At 31.4% G+C, this 17444-nt stretch overlaps 2 protein-coding genes across 2 annotated transcripts; both read left to right on the top strand.

The window, feature by feature from the left end:
• Positions 1 to 2085: 2085 nt before the first annotated feature.
• LOC100805932 (histone-lysine N-methyltransferase, H3 lysine-9 specific SUVH1) lies at positions 2086 to 6837 on the top strand. Its single transcript, XM_014773713.3, has 4 exons — positions 2086 to 2300; positions 2950 to 3003; positions 3095 to 5329; positions 6561 to 6837. The coding sequence occupies exon 3, from the start codon at positions 3142 to 3144 to the stop codon at positions 5266 to 5268; it is 2127 nt and encodes a 708-aa protein (XP_014629199.1). The 5' UTR covers positions 2086 to 2300; positions 2950 to 3003; positions 3095 to 3141; the 3' UTR covers positions 5269 to 5329; positions 6561 to 6837.
• Positions 6838 to 11756: 4919 nt separating this feature from the next.
• LOC100780235 (probable protein S-acyltransferase 1) lies at positions 11757 to 15828 on the top strand. Its single transcript, XM_003520418.4, has 6 exons — positions 11757 to 12104; positions 12817 to 12996; positions 13090 to 13398; positions 14002 to 14223; positions 14891 to 15315; positions 15585 to 15828. Exons 1-5 carry the CDS (start codon positions 11979 to 11981, stop codon positions 15293 to 15295), a joined length of 1242 nt encoding a protein of 413 aa, XP_003520466.1. The 5' UTR covers positions 11757 to 11978; the 3' UTR covers positions 15296 to 15315; positions 15585 to 15828.
• The last annotated feature ends 1616 nt before the right edge of the window (positions 15829 to 17444 follow it).

Here is a 17444-nt window from a genome sequence, read left to right as displayed (position 1 = left end):
TTAGCTGTACCCACATATGTTAGCCCTAGATTGTATCTAATGCATCATATTACACCATATTTTTGTTTCCCACAATGGGCAAGATGTTTTTCTTTTCCACCTTAGAACCCGTCTAATACTATAGCATAAGATCACATGATCTCTTAAAATTTTAAAATTTTTGTGAAATACTGTCATAAACTACCCATGTTTACTTTTATAGTATTTTACATGCTTAAAAGTGAACCATATATATGGTGGATTTGGTTAAACTTATTTGTTAAAAAATGTTTTTTTAAAATAAAATAAATAATTTTCTATTTTTTTGTATTCATTTAAATCGCTTTTGCTTTAAGAAAAGTGTTATGCTTATTTTAATTAAGAAGCATTTTTCACAATTGTTTACACTTAAAAATGATTTTTAAAAGAAATGCTTATTTAAGAAGTGAATATATTAATTTATTTCTTAAAAAACTAAAACTATTTAAATAAAAAACAATTTATACAAACGTATCATAAAATACAAAGCTACTTATTTTGTTAAAAATATTTTTTAAAAAATAAACTTAAATAAACTGGTCAAATAATTTATCTTAAAAGATATCTTATTTTTTCATTTTTTTTAGTATACACTACATGTATATTCCATGAAAAATAATTTTACTTAAATGGAATAAGATCAAATCCCTATACAAAACAAACCAAGACATCTTGTTATTATCAACATAAAAAAATTACACTTAGGCTATGTTTGATAAGATATTTAAGTTATTTTTTTAACTACTTTTATTAGTTGAAAAACTTATTTGATTGTTCGGTAATCAAGTTTTTTAAGTAGTTCCTAATATTTTTTTGAAACGTTACTTGAAGTAGTATTTTTTAAATCACTAGTTTTTAATTTCTAATTTTTATATTTTTTTATCTTTAATGTATTTATCAAAAAATTTTACTTATCTTTTTTAAATAAATCAAGATTTTATTGTTTTTCTTTTTTTATTCATTGGTCTCTTTGCCATCTCCTTTTTTCCTCCAACTTGCAAACCCCCTCATTTTGTTTTCATAATATAACGTGCACATTAACCTTTTTTCTCCAGAAATGATATTTTTAATTTTTTCACTCCCCATATAATTCTTTGATAGATTTTCTTTATAATATTTTGATTATGAAATTCTCCGACATGAACGAGTAAAAAAAGAAACATAAGGGTTGAGTACCGGTGTGCTTTGATAGATTTGCTCTAGTTCATTTTGTTTTTACATTATGTTTTGGATATTTTTTTATTACATTCTTAATTTAATGATTATATTATTTATTTTATCAATTTAGTATTATAAATCAAGACATTGATATTGATAGATGATAGGTTTATTTTTTTTGTTATTATAGTTTTTATTTTTTTATGTTACAATATTTATTTTAACCATTTTATTACTTATAATATTTAATTTATTATTTCAACACTATATTTTATTTATTATTTTTTGAACAATTTTATATATATTAGATAATTTATTTTAACTATTACACTAACTAACATAATAAAAATATAATTTCTACTTAAGTGTATTTTCTTATATTATTTTAAATTTAATTAAAAATATTTTAAGAAATAATATAAGATTAAAAATAGAATATTTAACATGAAAAAATATAATATAAAATAATAAAATATAAATATTTATATTTTTATTATTTTATATTTTTTAACTATTTTAATAGTTAATTTTATTAAATATTTTTAATTTAATAAGTTAATTTTTTAATTTTTAATTAATAGCTTTGAAGTTTCAACTAATTTTTTAATTTTTAATTAATTTTTCAGTTAATTTTATGAATAGGGTTATCCAGATGTCCCTTTTATCTTATTCATTCCATTCCCATTCTAGCATGCAATATTTAATGTTGTACTAGTATTAATTTTCACACGTTATTTCCTCACATTTCTTTTTTCCTACTGATTCTCCATTTCGTTTTCAGTTCCTCGAAATCTGAACCGTTCATTTCTCCACTCTCTTTCACCATTCCGCTTCACCCAAGGGGCCTTCGAAGCCTCCTTGCATTAAACCACGTTTTCTCCATTCGCTTTCTTTAAATGTGTCCAACCAGATGTCGCCACGTCATCATCATGATCTACGAAACTGCGTCACATGGTGCGCCTCACTTGCACACGCTCATTTCTGATTCTGAAACCGCATAAAGACAGAGCAAACAGAAATTCGCTCTTTCTTTCTCTCTCCAACACGTAGAAGCAGCTTCGGTTTTTGGAGAAGTTTCATGGACTCTGACTCAAGCTCAGTTTAATCTCCAAAACCCATTTCAGGTTTGCTTCAATTTTCACCTTCTTGTGGGAAAGATTCCATTTTTGTAATTCAATATTGGAGTCCACACCCTGGATTTTATTTTCTTGCCTCTAAACCCTAGGATCTGATCTGAATTAGGATTTAATGATTGTATTTTTTTACATCTCTCTCACCATTTTCTGGTTCTTTTCGTCCCTTCAAGGTGGTTGTTTTGCATTTTTTTTGTCGTTAGATTTTTTTTTGTTGTTAGATTTTTGTTTTTCAATTTCTCCTCTTTTATCTGAATGAGAGTGGCTGTAAGAAAATTTTATGGTTCTATTGAGAAACCCAATTTCCCCCCCTTTTAGATTTTTATTTTTTTAATTTTCTCCTCTTTTATCTCAATGGAGATGGCTGTAAGAAAATTTTATGGTTCTATTCAGCAACCCATTTTTTTCCCTCTTATCTTTTTCCTTTTATGTTATCCATTCTTTAGATTATTTTTCAATTTTCTCCTCTTTTATCTAAATGGGGATGGCTGTAAGAAAATTTTATGGTTCTATTCGGCAATCCAATTTTGTTTTTGTTTTTGTTTTTTTCCCTTTTGTTTTAACATTTTGGATAGATTTTTTTTTTTTTTGTCGTTTTTCTTGGCTACTGACTTCAAATTCTCTTGCATGTTTGTTTCAGGAACTGTGTTGTATTTCCCAGGGTTGACTCCAAGGATTGCATCTTTCATCCCTTGTGTGTGATCTTTTGTACTTAATTTATATTATCTAGCATTTCATTTATTTTTCGGTACACTGAGATTATTGGTTACTAAACTGTGGGCAAGGTTGCTTGTAGAAGAGAGAGTATTTGTACTTCTTTAAAATTGTACCAATGGAACACCATTTTGGTCAAGGCACTGCAGAACCTGCATCTGAATCCTTTGATAAGGCTAGGGTTTTAAATGTGAAGCCATTAAGAACTCTTGTTCCTGTGTTCCCTTCACCATCTAATCCTGCTTCATCTTCAACTCCACAAGGTGGTGCCCCTTTTGTGTGTGTTTCTCCTTCTGGCCCTTTCCCTTCAGGGGTTGCACCCTTCTATCCTTTCTTCATCTCCCCAGAATCCCAGAGGCTCTCTGAACAGAATGCGCAAACCCCGACCAGTCAACGCGTGGCTGCGGGTCCAATATCTACTGCAGTTCCAATTAATTCATTTAGGACACCAACTGGGGCTGCTAATGGAGATGTGGGCTCGTCACGAAAGAATGCCAGAAGTCGTGGACAGATCACAGACGAAGATGGCCACAGTAATGTTGAGATAGAAGAAATTGATGCAGACAAAGGAACTGGGACTGGGAGGTTAAAGCGCAAGTCGAATAAGAAGACAAAGGCACGACATATTGGTGGTTCTGTTTCTGTTGATGTTGATCCGGATGCAGTTGCCGCTGATATTCTCAAATCACTCAACCCAATGGTTTTTGATGTACTTAATCAACCAGAAGGTAGCAGGGACTCAGTTGCGTATACACTCATGACATATGAAGTGATGCGAAGAAAGCTTGGACAAATTGAAGATTCAAATAAGGCAGCTAACTCTGGAGCAAAACGGCCTGATTTGAAGGCAGGTGCACTTATGATGAGTAAAGGGATTCGGACCAACAGCAAGAAACGTATTGGAGGTGTGCCTGGTGTTGAGATTGGGGATATTTTCTTTTTCAGATTTGAATTGTGCTTAGTGGGCTTACATGCTCCTTCTATGGCTGGAATTGACTACATTGGTACCAAAACCAGTCAAGAAGAAGAGCCCTTAGCTGTAAGTATCGTCTCATCTGGAGGGTATGAAGATAATGTGGATGATGGGGATGTGCTGATTTACAGTGGCCAAGGTGGGGTGAACCGTGACAAGGGAGCAAGTGATCAAAAGCTTGAAAGGGGTAATCTTGCGTTGGAGAAGAGTGCGCATAGAGGTAATGAAGTGAGAGTAATTAGGGGTTTGAGGGATCCACAACATCCAACTGGGAAGATTTACGTCTATGATGGCCTTTACAAGATTCAAAATTCCTGGGTGGAGAAAGCAAAATCTGGTTTCAATGTATTCAAGTATAAATTAGTCAGGTTGCCTGAACAGCCTCAAGCATATATGATTTGGAAATCCATTCAACAATGGACTGAGAAATCTGCTTCAAGAGCTGGGGTTATATTGCCTGATCTTACTTCTGGGGCTGAAAATGTACCTGTTTGTCTTGTGAATGATGTTGATAACGAGAAGGGCCCTGCATATTTCACTTACATCCCAACTCTCAAGAATTTGAGGCCAACTGCTCCTGTGGAATCTTCTACTGGATGCCCTTGTGTTGGTGGATGTCAATCTAAAAATTTTAACTGCCCTTGCATTCAAAAGAATGGAGGCTATCTTCCATATTCTTCAGCTTTGCTACTTGCGGACCTAAAATCTGTGATATATGAGTGTGGCCCTTCTTGTCAATGTCCTTCTAATTGCCGAAATCGGGTTTCTCAAAGTGGCTTGAAATTTCGTTTGGAGGTTTTCAGAACCAAGAATAAAGGTTGGGGTCTTAGATCATGGGATTCTATTCGTGCAGGAACTTTCATATGTGAGTATGCAGGGGAAGTCATAGATAGTGCTAGAGTGGAGGAGCTTGGTGGTGACAATGAAGATGATTACATTTTTGATTCTACTCGCATTTATCAGCAACTGGAAGTTTTTCCTGGTGATACTGAAGCTCCGAAAATCCCATCCCCCCTTTATATATCAGCAAAAAATGAAGGAAATGTTTCTCGGTTTATGAACCACAGCTGCTCTCCAAATGTATTATGGCGTCCAGTCATACGTGAAAATAAGAACGAGTCAGATCTCCACATTGCTTTCTATGCAATTAGACATATCCCTCCTATGATGGAGTTGACTTATGATTATGGGACTGTTCTTCCTCTCAAAGTAGGTCAGAGGAAAAAGAAATGCTTATGTGGATCTGTGAAATGCAAAGGTTACTTTTGTTAATTAATTGTCTGTGATGAATTTTGGAGAAGGAGGCCTCTGAATGAATATACTTAAGGATAAGGTTAGTCTACATTTTTCCAAATTACTTTCTTATAAACTAAATGATTCCTTATATAACTTTGTCCCTCCCTTTATCATACTTTTCATGATCAATGATTAAGCTTTGGTGTTGGTGATGTATTAAATTATGACTCAAGATAGTTTTTAATTACTTGGCCTGTTTTGTCACTGCATTTTGTCATGCATCAACATGACAACGTACATGGTGGTTCCAATTGTAATGTTGAAATGAAAGGCCAGATGTTTAGTAGATCTATGTAATTATGCGATAAATATATGGTTAATTTTTGAATTTTTTTGCTGTTGCAAGGAAAACTATGCTTGTGCTTTTTTGTTGTTTATTTATATTAGTGACTGTTTTTGTAGCATAACTAACTTTTATACAGAAGTAAATTAATTATATTGCTATTCCCTTCCGTTACCATCATTAAAATACCTTTCCCACTTTTATTGTTGTCATCCCTGGATCCTGATAACTCTTGATTATTTTAAATAAAAAATGGTGTATATTTTTTTTCCTGCAAAAACATACAGAGAAATATCTGAAGGGGCATTGTAAATTGTTAATAATATATTTTCAAAGGATGGTTTTCATAGAAAATAGAAATAGTGTACTTTGACTTAAATTTGTTAGCGATACAAATCCTTTCCCTTTTATTTTATTTGAAATTTGCTAGCATAATTTCAAATTTGAATTTATAATTTTATATTTGAATTTGATTTTGAATCAAATTTGGTATCATTTGAATTTAAATTTAAATTCAACCTTGACTGCTTTAATGGTCTACCATGTTGCTTGAATCAGCTCACTAAGTGCTTCCTTGCACTTCTTTGAATGAGCCCTTTTGATTTGGATCAAAGGGAATTTCAATAGGATCTAAATATGCCTCTTTCCATGTACATAGGCTATTCATTCTCTATACAATGTCATGAATTAATTATTCCCAAAGCAAAAGTTGTTAAGGTACATGAATATTTTTATAATTAACATGCATACATGAAATTCTTTGCTGACCCAACCTTGGCAATGCTGAAGCTGAATCAATTATTACTTAATGTGACGTATTGATTGGTTAAAGGACTAACAGTGTATTTGTTTTCTAAGCTAAAAAATTATGATTTAGTTCTTTCTGGTGTAGAAATAGCATAACTGTTTAGATAATTCCGTTTTCACATAGATGGCTCACAAAGAAAGGAAAATTTGATTTATGCCGTTGCTTCTTGTTTCTCAGCTCTAGCTATGTAAGTCAGACGGCAGGATGGAACCATGTAGAAAGATGATAGCAGACCAACTTTTCTTTTTTGGCAAACCTAGTAAATTGGCACATGAAAGAGCAAGTTGTCTATTTTGCTAATGTGGGTAATTTAAGGTGTAAAAGTTAACTGTAAGACACATTTTGTGTAGATTGTTTCTTTTTCTGCCGTTAGAAGATACCCTTTTATTTTTTGGGTATGGATTTTGAGTAGGGATTTTTGAAGTCCACATGATAAAATTAAACTTGACCTGTAGAATTGTCTATTTTGTTTGTCATCCTGATATTCTATTCTTTTGCATATGCTTGGCCAGTGGATGTTTTAATCCTACAAATATCGTTAGTTTAAGTATAAGCAAATGTTAAAACATTGGTTAAGAAACTAAAAGGATAAATTTTTTTAGGGATGTGCAAAATTGTATTATCAATGTTTTTTTACGATCGTATATGATCTTTTACATTAAATATGCCCTCCTAAGGGAGGGCTTGTTAGGAAGACCCTTAAATTTATTAGTATAGCTCTCGCAGGATGGTTTGCAAATTTACTGTGTTTTTCTGTTGGAAATGAAACTAGAGAAAATGAACCTTTGAATGTTTAGAAATCTATACTTTACAGAAAAAAAAAAATCTGTTCTTTGTTTTATTTTGAATTTAATTTAAAGGGTCATGTTCGAAGAAGGAATCTGTTTGGTATCCTTTCGTCTCTCCATTTGACCCTAATTTTTTTTTTAAAAAAAAAAACAAATCCTTGTTCATATTATTTCACAGAAAAAAATTCATTTAATTTATCTGAAAAAAAATCTATAAAATTTCCATCACTTTTTAGAATTCTTTGAATTTTATATTGAAAAAAGCGTTTAAATGAAGAGGACGTCTATTAAATTTAAATTCCTTTCTCAAAACTCTTCATTTAAGCACTATAAGAAAGTAAGAAGAGGCAGGAGGAGAAAGTGGACGTGTTGGGAAGTGGAGAAAGTGGAGAGAGGCAGAGAGAGAGAGGAAATGGGATATGTTGCGGGAGAAGGTCATTGTACATAGTGACTGTTGTTATTGTGTACATAGTAATGTTTAAAAAATTGAACAGAGGAAGTGCTCTAAAAATAATTAGACGAATGTTAAAAACTAGTCGGAATAGTATAAATTGGTTGCAACAGTACGAATTTATATATTTAGTGCTATTCTCATTTTTCAGTTGTAAAGCTAAGTTCAGTCTTTTTTTTTTTTTTCAAATTCAAGTTCAGTTAATTTTTTTTTTCAAATTCAAGTTCAATTATACTTTTTTCAAATTCAAATTTAGTTAATTTTTTTTCCAAATTCAAGCTCAGTTATTTTTTTTTTCAAATGGATCCAAATCAATTTGATTGGCAAAGTTATATAAATTTTTTACAAAATTATAGCATGTCTCTTTCGATAAAAAAATTCACAAAATCGTCATCCTTTTTATCCCCCTCCTTTTTTACTACCACCACCATCAAATTATTTTATGTCAAACACTCACACCACTTCTCCTATTAATTCTCAAAGTTCGCAAACATTTCCTTCAATCATAGCAAACAGTCTTACGATGGTTTCAAATGATGATTGTTGGTTCACAATTTTCTACCCAAATTGGGCTAGATGAGATCATCGTTGACGAAATAAGAGGGTCTTCGACAAAAAGGAAGTCTCGAGTTTCCTTTGCAGTTGAAGAAGATGCACATCTCATTAGTTTAGGGCTCAACATCCCAACTGATCCAATTGTTGGTTTTGGTCAAGGAAAAAAAAACATTTTGGTTGAGAGTCATGGAAAATTACAACAAATTTCGAGGTAAACTCTGCAAAAGAGCAATTAATCAATTGAAATCATGATGACAAAAAATTAATCTGGGTGTGCAAAAATTCAAGAGTCATTACAAGCAAGTGGTATCATTGAAAAAAAGTGGTTGCACGGATAACAATGTCACGCTTAATGCATGTCATTTGGAAGGAAGACGAATGAACAGATTTTAGTTTGGAACATGCTTGGCGACTTTTGAAAGATCAACTGAAATGGTTAGAGCAATTTACTAAAAATTGCTCTAAAAGGATGAAGACTTCGGCATCTGGGGCATATTCTTCATCATCTAATCCAAAAACACTGGTCGAAGATGTTGAAGCTGGCACACCGTCTCCAATTATCCGTCCAATGGGGCAAAAGACAACGAAAAGGAAAAGCAAGGGGAAAAGAGTATGAACATCTACCAATCCTGTGGATCTGACTGGTGTGGAGGAAGCAATGAGGGAAATAAATGTTCTCAAAGCCAAACTAGCAGCCTTAAGGGAGAAAGAATTGGAAAAGGAGTATTACGACATTCTAATCAAAGATAATTCTAAAATGTCTGAAACTTGACACAAAGACCATCAAGCCTTTTGCAAAATGTCAAGCAACAAAAAAGGATGTGGAACGAACATTTGGTGTGCTCAAATCTCGATTCGCAATTATATGTGGCCCATCGTGTGCCTAAAACTTAGATATAATGAAGGATATAATGTTGGCATGCATTATATAGCATTGCATGATTGTCGAAGATGAACAAGATACATTCAATGGTAATGTCGATGTTGATTATGATCACGTAGAAAATGATATTTCAAATGTTGAAGTATCTCATGGTATTCCTCCTGACTTTGCTACATACTTGGAAACAAGACGTGTTATGCATACAAGAGGAATTCATCAACGACTTTAAGCAGATTTGGCGGAACATATTTGGGAACGTTATGGTCACAACAATAATGAAATTTAATTTTCCTTTGACATTAATGTTTTTCAATTTTTTTATTATCTAATTTATGTATTTTTCATTTCTTTAACATTTAGTCATAAATAAAAATTAAATTTATGCTTATTTTCCTATTTTTTAATATTTATAATTTTTTTCTTCAATGTTTCATTAAAATTAATTAAGTAATTAATTATATTTAATTTAAAAAACAATTAAATAAAATATTTAAAAGTGGAGTCCATGTGGGACCTAAAAAAATTGTCTAAGATTCCAAAATGAGATCTATCACTAAAGGAAAAAATGAGACATATTTTAAGAGATCTTTAATCCTACATGAGACTCTGAGGTCCACCAAAAGTGGTCTAAGATCTTAGCCCTTCACATTCTTGAACTTTGCCTCGCCCTCCTTCTCTTCTCGTGGATCCTCACACACTTCCCCTACATGCTCACGCTCTCCGCCAAGTTCCTCCATAGCCTCTTCACCTTCACTACCAGCCCTTTCTTCGTCTTCGCCATCTCCAATGCACTCTACCGCGAGTTCCTCCATAGGCACACCGCTATCTCCAAACCTCATGAGTTGGCATCACCGACACCACTGAAGCCCGAGTTTCACGACAAGCAGGTCATTACGGAGACAGTGTAGGACATGCCTTCCGCCAACGCCACACCTGCCGCGAAGTACCACTAGAGGCAGTTGGGGAAGATAAAGATGGACGTCATTGGGAAGTTGCCGCACCAAAAACAACTCCGACTGTCAGAGACTGAGAAGCGGAGCGAGAGCTTGACGAAAATTTTGTATCTATCTCCTTTCTTTGTTCACTTAGCATCACTTCTGAGAGAGACTTGAAACACAACTAGGGTTTTCTTTTGATTGCGAGTGTGGGGGAGTCAAACACTTTAACTTTATTTTTTTTTAATAAAATACTTTATTAAATTAAATTAAATATAAAAATAAAAAATCCAAATGGCATGCCATGTCATTGATACCTTTGACGTGACTCCACACGTGTATTGTTGACGTATCCAACTAATGAACACCTCATCACATTTTGGACAGAGACTAACGACAGAGATCTCCCACAAAACTTTTGAAGTTTCAGGGATCCAACGAAAAGTAAAAAAGGATCAGTTGCGAAATTCAAATATATTTTGGGAATCTCCAACATATTTAAGCAAAAAAAAAAAAGACTCTTGTTAACTATTATCCTTATCAACATCAAGAAACAAAAAATAATTTTTTTAATTATGGAGATCATAAGAGATTATAAAAAAAATTATGGACAATACAATTTTGTGCACTCCAATAGTTGTTTTTATTCTTTTAGTTTCTTACTCAATACTCTAAGGAATGTTGTTTAGCAGTTTCCAAAACAAATATTAATTGATATATTTATAAACTAAAATACCTCCTATTTAATCATGTTGTTGGAACTACCATTAGTCATCATTATTTGGGTAGTTGACCGTCGATTGAGAAACTATATTAGTGGACATTTTCATTAATGGGTGGTTAACTATTAACTTGAGTACATGATTGCTCAAGTATTATAGTACTGGAAAATATAATAAGAGTATAGTTGAAAAAAAATATTTAATTTTAATTTTGTAAAACATTAATAATTTTGTAAACAAAAAGCGTCTTGTAAAACTTGAGAACTACTAGTATTTGTTATACATCAATAATAATTGACACAAACGTTAGTGATTAGTGTCATTTGATCAAGTGATACAAGATTTGAAATCGGATTATCCGTTGAATTTGGAATAAGATTTATCACCTATATAATATTATGATCTAAATTTAAATGAGATAATACATTACATTAAATTATTTTTTTACAGCAAATATATAAAATGATAAATTGTTTGAGATAAAGTAATTAATGAAATGTATGAGTACTACTTTTTAAACTTATATTTTATTTTCTAGTGTTAATTTTTAAAAATATAAGTAAGTTTTTACTATTGTTTGGTTCTATCTAATATGTTTTATTATTTATTTGTAAGGAAATAATTATATACAAATTATTTTAGAACATACATAAAACAAACGCGACTCGTGCGAAACTGCGAATGTATGAATAATTGATTGATTATTTAATAGAAAAATTACTAAAAATTTGATTACTCAATATATGGGACTCAAATGAATAACAAAAAAACTACGATGTTCAACTAGGGGATTTTGTAATGATGCAAGAGTGGTAACTATTTTGAATGTAAGTTATAAGAAAAAGGGGACATGAAGGCCAAGTCATTCCCACTTTCTCTCTCATAAATAAATAAATTCTTACCATATAGGATTTAGCTATGATCTTTTCTAAAATAGTTAGTACCTGCGAAAAGGCCGGTGGAATTTGAAAAATCTTTAGAGCAATGCTGGTTTCATGGGGAGAAGAGAGAGGGAGAGAGAGGGAGAGGGATGTGAAAAATGAGTTTGTAAGAAAGAAAAGAAGGAACGTAAGAAGGGAAATTCAATTCCCTTCTTGTTGTTCCCCTAGCACGGCCAATTGATCTTGCGGTGAGGGGCAATAATTAAAACACATGAAGCAAAAATCTTAACTCAATACAACGCAACACATGCATGTGAGTTTTTGCCAACAAACGTGATCATTGCCGCAACAACGAAGACTCAATATTATCATAGGCCATTATGTTCACCAACAACTCATACCTCCAAAATAACAACAACTTGGCCTCTCCCTACCCTTCTAGGGCCGTCTCAGTGGAATCTTCCAATGTCAAAAAAAGGCTTTACCAAGCTTGGAAAGGAAACAATGTACACTTTTTTCCCTTGTTTTTGTTTTTTCGTTGAATTTTTCACACTCTTATTAGTATTTGTTTCACTTAATGTTTTCCTTCGATCAAAATAAAAACTTTTGCTATATTGGTTTCACAAAACATTGGTTTTGGTATAGATGTTTGACAAGGAAGAATAAACCGTCAAGGAGAATGAAAAAATATATATTTGTTTAACCATTTTTGCGTTTTTTTTAGTTTATTGGATTTTACAGGTTTTATGTGAGATATTTGATGCTAAGGGTGGAGAATGAGATCTTATGATGATTGAAATGAAAATGGTGTTACTTGATAAAATAAAACAAAATAAAAATATATTTGTGTCCTTATTTTTTAGAGTTAGGTTTTTATGGGTGAGTGGAGCAATTCCCTCAAGGTTACTTTGTTAATTAAGAGAGAGAAATTAAGAAAAGGTTTTTTTTAGGAGATTTGGATTAAAGCAATATGTTTGTTATGGTGTTTGAGAGATTAGTTGATGAACATGCAAAGATTATCCAAAATTTGTTCCTTGAATGCTTAAACCATTTTAGATGTTAAAGTTTTTTGGAAGTAGGTAGAAGTGTGTTGAACGCTGATTATGTTAAAGTTCCTTGAATTGTTTATTTAAGAACCCGTCTATAGGGCCTTAGACTATAAAGGTTAAGTGTACTTTCTAATAAACTATTTTTTGATAAACCTTTTCTTCATGTTAGAAATTTCTATGTGGTGGAAGATTAGTTTTTGGTCAGGATGCATCATCCCTTTTTCTAACGTCATTCCTGATTGGAGGTCCTGCAACAACATTTTGCATAAGAATGCTAGCATCACTAAAGGAAGAAGACCCTCACTTTAGCAACCCTGTACTAATTGGAGGAGTGATTCTCACAGTTTTGGTTGGTAAAGTTGAAAGGTTTTCTTTTCAATAATGAGTATTTGGCATGGAGATAGTATTTTTAACATGACATTTGATTGGTTAATTGCCACAGGATTTTATTTTTCTCTTCATGACATCTGGTAGAGATCCAGGAATTATCCCCAGAAATGCTCACCCACCTGAATTAGATGAGCCATTAGACATAAACACACCATCCATGGAATGGGTAAATAATAGGGCCCCTAATCTTAAGCTGCCCAGAGTGAAAGATGTTCTAGTCAATGGCCACACAGTGAAGGTGAAATTTTGTGATACTTGCTTGTTGTATCGTCCACCACGTGCTTCCCATTGTTCCATCTGTAATAATTGTGTTCAGAAGTTTGATCATCATTGTCCTTGGGTCGGTCAGTGTATTGGATCAGTAAGTAAAAGTTTTCTTACTTCTCTACAACATTGTTTAGTTGAAAATGATTTTATTATATTAGAGTTTAATTTCTATCAACCAATTCTAAATCAGCATATATATTTTTTTAAATAATTATTATAAAAGTCAACAATCTTATTACATATAATAATTGATGTAATAATAGTGTATAAAGATTTATATTATCAATGTATTTAAATTAAATCCTAATTATATTATTTGTTGAATTTAATTGGAATTCATTAAAAGTAAATGATTTTTAAAATGCTATCCAGTTATAAATTGTTTGCATTTATCTAATTTTTCTTATTGTGAAAAATATATTAAAACATCAAAGACATTACAATGTGTACATTTTGTTTTCAATTTAGTTGGAGTGCTAGGTTAGTCTCATTGCTTTTGTGCCTATGGACAAACTAGTATCCCTTAACATATGATTAGAAAAGTCCTTTTGTTTTTCTTCTTGGCCTTTTTACATACTGATGAATTTATATACATATTTTACTATATGTAACCCATTTACATAATAGATAGTGAACTTCATATTCCTCGTATCTTCAACAGAACCTAACTTTCTTCTTTGTCTTCATGTTTTTTCAGCGTAACTACCCATTCTTCATATTATTCATATCATCATCAACCTTGTTGTGTATATACGTGTTCGCATTTTCTTGGGTTAACATTCTTCGACAAGAAGGTAGATTATGGGTCAACATGTCACACGATATCATATCAGTTACTCTCATTGTATATTGCTTCATAGCTATTTGGTTTGTGGGAGGGCTAACAGTTTTTCATCTTTATTTGATTTCGACTAACCAGGTATTCTCTTTCTTTTTCTAATTCTATATATTGTATGCTTCTATAAGCTATGGATGGATGGACATTAACAATTCAAACATCTATGAGTTGGTTTCTTTTTGTATGTGTTTGTGAGATTTTTGGTTATCTTTGATTCATTATAAGGAACGTTTAGAGTTGTTTGTTAGTTATAGAGTTTGATTTATATACATTGTCATTACATCTAATAAGATTTGACTACTTTACCACATCATTCTGTTCACTAATATGATGTGATAATAAGATAAATTCCTATTAAATGTTTGATACACTGACAATGTATATAAATTAAACTTTTAGTTATAAATAGTAAATTTAGACCATATATTGCAGGGACTATTTTCTTTGAACTATGTTTGCTGCTATATCTTATAAGTTTCCAACAAATGGATCATATCTTCAAATAAGTTTTTGCTGTTTCCTTGGAAAGTGTTGTGAAGATATGAAAAATGAAGCTAGAGATGGATTTTTTGTATGAGAATTTCTGAGTATATTTGGTTCCAACATTAGTTGGGCTCCATATTTAGTATTCATTGTAATGCTCCTTTAAATTTGACCCCCTATGTGTGTCTTATCATGTAAAGTACCACATGACTTATATATTATTAATATTAGACTAACTGTTTTTTGACATTTTCTTTTGTTTTAGACAACTTATGAGAATTTTCGGTACCGCTACGATAAGAAGGAAAATCCATTCACAAAAGGAATATGGACAAACTTCAAAGAACTTTCTTGTGCTAAGATCCCAAGTAAATTAGTCAATTTTAGAGAATGGGTTACAATAGAGGATGATATTCAAGATGAATCCTATACTTCAGATCTTGAAAAAGGTTTTATATCCTCAAAACATAAATTTGATATGGAAATGGGAACAATTTATGGTAAGGATGGTATGCGAGTTCCTTCCATTTTGAAGGAATTGGATTACAATGGCATTGATGATGATATGAAGAAGGCAGGAGAAAAAGAAGGTGCATATGATATTTTTGTTCCTGCTGATCCATTGAAATCCAAAACTGGAGGAGCCAATGCTCATGAAGAGAAGCAGTAATTCCAGCTGGTTCTTTGAAGGTAACATTTTGATGTTGGTTTTGATCTTTATGTACACATAAAATTACTCTTCATGGGGCATAATATTCTTCATGCATAACTTATGCCCTAAGTAGTCAATGATCAAGAACTTGTAAAGTCATTTACATATCTACCTCACGCTCTGATTTTTTGAATACAAGAGAGAAACACATGAGAGATTTGCATAACTTGTGGTAGTCACAGAAAGCTTGAGGACTTGTATGATTTAGATAGTAATGTCTTCAATGTCTCAATTGTCTTTGATGCAGATCCATTTAGGCAAGTACTAAAAGGGAATATTTGTAGGCAGAGTGGATTCTAAGGTTAGAATGTTTATTTGCTTATGAATGGAGTGACATGAAAAAGGGTACAAGTGACTTGATTTATGATGGAAGTTGTAAAGTGAATGAAACAAATGAAATGCTCAATGGAAACTCAGGTACTTTCATTACTCAAAAAGGAGAAAACAAATGACAAGTTACAAAATTTGCACATGTTCACATATCAATACAAGACATATAAATGAATGAAGGAGCTAAATTAATGAAAATGATGAACAATGCCCGTTCTTTATTTTCTTTCTTAAACTTAGTGTGAATTGTAGATCTTGTCTACAATTCAAACTATAGTGTTAGTTTTGATAAAAGAGAAAATATAATGCTATATATTCTTCTACTAATCCTCCTACTTCCTTATAAAGAAAATATTAAATAAAAAATATATGTATTTTAAGTCTTGAAAATATAAAATGCAATTAATACAAGGAAGTTAGAGGATATAATAGGAAAATTTATAATTATTCCAACAAAAATACTAGCATTACACTTTCTAATAATTTTTTTTCTAACATGTTAATATTAGTTAAAATTTATTTGAAATCACAAAATTGTGTACATAAATGACTTATTCAACATTCTTGGTGTTCAATGTTATTAACACATACTAGAAGAAAATAAGGTTTCAATATCCCAACAAAGAACCATGTTTTTCTTACTATTTTTTGTCTCCTCACATCCTTCTTTTACATCATACGCATTGGCAAACATACTGAAAATGCTACCAATGGTTACAAAACTGTTGATTTTCTATTCACGGTTTAAAATGCTTGTTTACAACTTAAGTTTGTCAATAATAAGTGTATTTTAATTATAACTCTTTTCGTTTTGACTTGAAATAGAATAGACATTTACTGGCATGGGATTTTTTATTATTATTTTTTGAAATTTATAGAGAATTACAAAATTATACAAGTTTTACTTCTTTTCGACTAGTCTAATTTATATTTTAATAAATTTCAACCAATATTAATGAATGTATTATAAAATGTACGTTATTAGTGCTAATTAAGCGGGTTTGGGTTTTTTTTCAACTGTTCAATGGTCCTTTCTCATAATTCTTCCGAGTTTCAAATAGTTTTCAAGATTTTCTATTTTCGATGATCTAATAAATCCCTTAATGGAAGTAGATTCTATTTTTATTCATTTTAAAATATCTAGGATCTCTTCCCATGAATCTTTCCATTCATTTGGCTTTCACACTCAATTACTTATAGGAAATTTACCAATTTTTTTAGGTAATGAACCTATCCTTTCTTTGCTATGTTTATTTTTTATTTTAAAAATATTGAAAACAATTACCATAAGATCAAAATATTCGAAGGACTCTTGACCAAACAAATATATGTTAGCAAATTTATTTTTTATTTCAAATCCAAAGAATTCTTATTCATCTATACATAGGTCATCGATTACACATTATTGTATAAATGAGAGGCCAGGTTACATTAATCTCAATCTAAGAATCTTAGATGACGTGACATTTCACGATTCTGATTTTATATATTATAAATATATTACTTTGACGAGATCAAGCTTGAAAGAATTTAATAACCATTGGGAAAAATTTACATTGAGAAGAAAGAACATTTTAAATCTAAAATTTAAAGTAATGACAAATTGATCAATTTTATTTATAGATCTTGAGAAACTCTTTAGCCTTACTGGTAGTGTGTGATCTCGAGTTAAATAGTATTCAAATGCTATTGGTCAATGTCTTTTTAGTGTAGCATCTATGCAAGTTATATTGTTAAACTAGAGACCCTACATGCATATTCTTTTTTGTTTTTTTTA

This window comes from Glycine max, chromosome 3, assembly GCF_000004515.6.
Source record: "Glycine max cultivar Williams 82 chromosome 3, Glycine_max_v4.0, whole genome shotgun sequence".
In the NCBI taxonomy this organism is placed as follows: Eukaryota; Viridiplantae; Streptophyta; class Magnoliopsida; order Fabales; family Fabaceae; genus Glycine; species Glycine max.
Note: the sequence above shows the minus strand (reverse complement) of the source record. Positions and strands in the feature narration are given on the sequence as shown.

Coding starts and splice junctions, on each gene's coding strand:
- LOC100805932 (XM_014773713.3), top strand. CDS start 3,142: ATGGAACACCATTTTGGTCAAGGCACTGCAGAACCTGCATCTGAATCC.
- LOC100780235 (XM_003520418.4), top strand. CDS start 11,979: ATGTTCACCAACAACTCATACCTCCAAAATAACAACAACTTGGCCTCT. Junction 12,105..12,816: donor AAGCTTGGAAAGGAAACAAT/GTACACTTTTTT, acceptor TCTTCATGTTAG/AAATTTCTATGTGGTGGAAG. Junction 12,997..13,089: donor GAGTGATTCTCACAGTTTTG/GTTGGTAAAGTT, acceptor TAATTGCCACAG/GATTTTATTTTTCTCTTCAT.